This window comes from Egretta garzetta, unplaced genomic scaffold (genome assembly GCF_000687185.1).
Source record: "Egretta garzetta isolate BGI_Z169 unplaced genomic scaffold, ASM68718v1 scaffold1159, whole genome shotgun sequence".
NCBI classification, from domain to species: domain Eukaryota; kingdom Metazoa; phylum Chordata; class Aves; order Pelecaniformes; family Ardeidae; genus Egretta; species Egretta garzetta.
The window spans coordinates 3,935-7,188 of record NW_009260789.1 but is presented as its reverse complement, the minus strand read 5'-3'; the positions used below and the strand labels follow the sequence as shown (position 1 = coordinate 7,188).

The 3,254-nt window shown below is 59.0% G+C and overlaps 1 protein-coding gene across 1 annotated transcript in view; it reads right to left on the bottom strand.

Moving 5' to 3' along the window:
• The window catches only part of DNAJB13 (DnaJ heat shock protein family (Hsp40) member B13), a 4,137-nt gene extending 1,254 nt beyond the window's left edge, over window positions 1-2,883 (bottom strand). Inside the window, exons 1-5 of the mRNA XM_009646421.2 lie at window positions 2,781-2,883; window positions 2,298-2,459; window positions 1,680-1,837; window positions 606-719; window positions 63-176 (exon numbers count right to left, since the gene is read on the bottom strand). Coding sequence (XP_009644716.2) covers window positions 63-176; window positions 606-719; window positions 1,680-1,837; window positions 2,298-2,457 — 546 coding nt within the window. The 5' untranslated portion in view covers window positions 2,458-2,459; window positions 2,781-2,883. The remainder of the gene's footprint in view (window positions 1-62; window positions 177-605; window positions 720-1,679; window positions 1,838-2,297; window positions 2,460-2,780) is intronic.
• Window positions 2,884-3,254: the final 371 nt, after the last annotated feature.

The window sequence follows — 3,254 nt, the reverse complement described above, 5'->3', positions numbered from 1 at the left end:
GGCAGCCCCAGAGGACAAACGTAAGCTGGGGCTGGCTCCGTGCCCCACGCTTGGCTCTTTACCTTTCCCAGGGGGATGGTGGCCATGTAAGCAAGGTCATCGTTGGCTCTTTTAAACCTCGGGTGGAGTTTCTCTTGGACAACGAAGGTGATGTCGGCTGGAATGACGTTAGGGCCCTGAAAATCGAGGGGAGGGGGGAAATGAAGATACCTGCACACGGTCTGGTGTAACCCAAGTGATTTTACAGAGGGCACGGTGAGGCAAATGCCTGTCCCCCTGTGGCTGCTTTCAGCTGGCTGGGGAGATGGGAATAATTTTCTCCCTTTAAGAAAAAAAAGTCTTTGATGAAAGACTCGTGGAAAATCAGAGCGGGTTTCGCGAAGGTGACGACAGGCAGAAAACCATCCCTTTCCATTATTAATTGTTATCTGTCTGAAGGCAGATCAGGGCAGAAAGGGCTCCTCAGAGCGTGTCTGAGCACAGTGACGCTGAATCGCCCCCTTAGCCGTGCCACCGACTGCCCACAACCGGCAGGATTGGGAAACCTGCCAAGAGTGCGTAGTCCCAAGGAAACCTGGCCCGGAACTTCAGGTCAGGGTCATTACCTGGTCTCCTTCCTTCTCAAAGGTGATCCTGGTGCCCTGCTTCCACCCCGGCTGCACCTCGATCGTTAGGATCTTATCTCTGATGGTGCTCGTTAGACCATCTTCGTTCATCACCTGGGGGGTGGATGGGGGATTAGAAGAACTAACAAGTCCGTCCCCCCCTTTCTTACCAGCCCCCGTTAAGCCCTGACCGGCCGCACTCAGCTCTGCCCGCAGCCTTCTCTTCTCCAGGCTGAACACCCCCAACTCTCCGCTCCAACAGGTCCATGTCCTTCCTGTGCTGAGGGCTCCAGAGCTGGATGCAGGGCTCCAGGTGAGGTCTCACCAGAGCAGAGCAGGGGGGCAGAATCCCCCCCCTCGCCCTGCTGGCCACGCTGCTGGGGATGCAGCCCAGGGCACGGTTGGCTTCTGGGCTGCCAGCGCCCATGGCCGGCTCATGGCCAGCTTTTAACCCCCTGGTATCCTCAAGCCCCTCTGGGCAGGGCTGTCACCCCCCGGAGGCTGTCACCCCCACAGAGAGGTGATCTGTGACACCAAGGTGCCCGAAGCGAGAGGTTTATAACCACACTGCTCATCCAGCTGCGTGCGAGCCGGCAGCAAAGAGGGTGAGGACGGCTCGTACCCCACAGCAAGGCAGCTGCGGGTAGAAACCGGATCAGAACGAGCAGGAGAAACTCAGGGCAGTCGGGACAGCGAGAGGAGGGACGCAGGCCACCGCGAGCAGAAAGGAGACACAGCCCAGTATGAAAATGAAACCACAGCGTGCTCCCGCACTCGGCCCTGCTCCAAAATCAGCCCTGCCTTCCCACCAGCCTTCGCATCGCCTCTTGTGCTGAATTCCTTTTGGAGAGAGGAGGGTACCGGTTCGGATCCTGCTGGCGTTTGTGCTGGGTTTGGTTCAGATCCCTCTCCACGGCTCAGGTGTAGAGTGCCGCGGTCTGCTGAGCCCCCTCCAAGTGGGACCAGCCCTAAAGCCTCAGGCTCTGCTGCCGAAACGTCCCACACTGAGGGGAGTCCAGCCCAAAATTCGCCACCCTGCCGAGCGCGCTCCCCCTTCACCCCCACCGCCGCTACCCTGCGGGAGATTTTAATCTTCTTGGTGCAGCCGTAGAACAGGTCTTCAAGGGAGAGGTAGAGATCCCGCACGATCGGGGGGTCTTGCTTCATCGCTCCTCGTCCTCGCAGCCCTCCGAAGGGCAGGATCAACTCTGAGCCGTCCTCGGCAAAGAACTCTGCATGAGCAAGCAGAAGGGGGGGGGGACACCTCACTCGGATCAGAGGTCGGAGGGTTTCCTTATCGCAGAAGCTGAGCACCCCAAATATGCCACCCAGAAACCTCCCATCTGCTTCTGCCTGAAGCCACCTTCCTCCCCCAGCTGAAGTGTTTTCATCTTGCTCTCGTGTTTACAGCAGCCTTGCCAACCTGACCCCTCTTTTTGATGGAAATCCTCCCAGAAAAGGGTCACAACGGTAGCTGAGGAGAGCCAAGAGCCTGACCGTGCACCCCCAAGACTGGGGGAAGGCAGGATCTAACCTCCAAGCACTGGGGACCAGCAGCACCAGAGGGAGACCCGCGCGGGGCTGGACAGGGAAATATCCCCGTAAGGCTTAAAGCTCAGAGCTGGCGGTGGCCATTGCAACACAGCAGCCACCAACGGGGCCTGGGCCACCTCTCCGAGTCCCCTTACCTACCCGCAAAGGGGTTGTCTCCACCAAAGAACTCCTTGAAGACTTTGTTGGGGTTGTTGTGAAACACGTAGCCGACGGTCCAGGGGTTCTCGCCACCGAACTCCAAGGGGATGCCACCTTTGAGACCCTCTTCTCCAAATTTGTCGTAGATGCCTTTCTTCATGGCTTTAGAGAACAAGAGGGAGTTGGGAATGGCCACGTTCTCCTCCCATGCTGGGGGAGAACCTGAGATCCAGGCTTTGCCTGGGTGGAGACTGGAGAGGGGGATCCCCTGCCGCCTTGAGAACAGCAAATTGGGATGGAAGTGGGGATACGTGCAGGTGATCAGCCTGGCTGCGGGGCGCAGGGCAGCAGCCACCTCCCTGGGTGTGCCGGCGACCAGGGGTTCAGCCCTCACACACCTCTGGCCGGAGCAGAGATGCTTCACCCCCCGTCCAGCCCCTCCTGCCCCTAAACTCCATGGAAGAGAACCGTCCCCCCACTTACGGTCGCTGAGCACATCGTAGGCCTCTGCCAGCTGCCTGAACCTCTCCGGCGCCCAGGGCTCCTTGCATTTTAATGGGTGGTTCTTCAAGGCCAGTTTCCGATAGCTACGGAGGGGAAAGGAGGGGAAAGGAGGGGAAAGGAAGGGAAAGGAAGGGAAAGGAAGGGAAAGGAGGGGAAAGGAGGGGAAAGGAGGGGAAAGGAGGGGAAAGGAGGGGAAAGGAGGGGAAAGGAGGGGAAAGGAGGGGAAAGGAGGGGAAAGGAGGGGAAAGGAGGGGAAAGGAGGGGAAAGGAGGGGAAAGGAGGGGAAAGGAGGGGAAAGGAGGGGAAAGGAGGGGAAAGGAGGGGAAAGGAGGGGAAAGGAGGGGAAAGGAGGGGAAAGGAGGGGAAAGGAGGGGAAAGGAGGGGAAAGGAGGGGAAAGGAGGGGAAAGGAGGGGAAAGGAGGGGAAAGGAGGGGAAAGGAGGGGAAAGGAGGG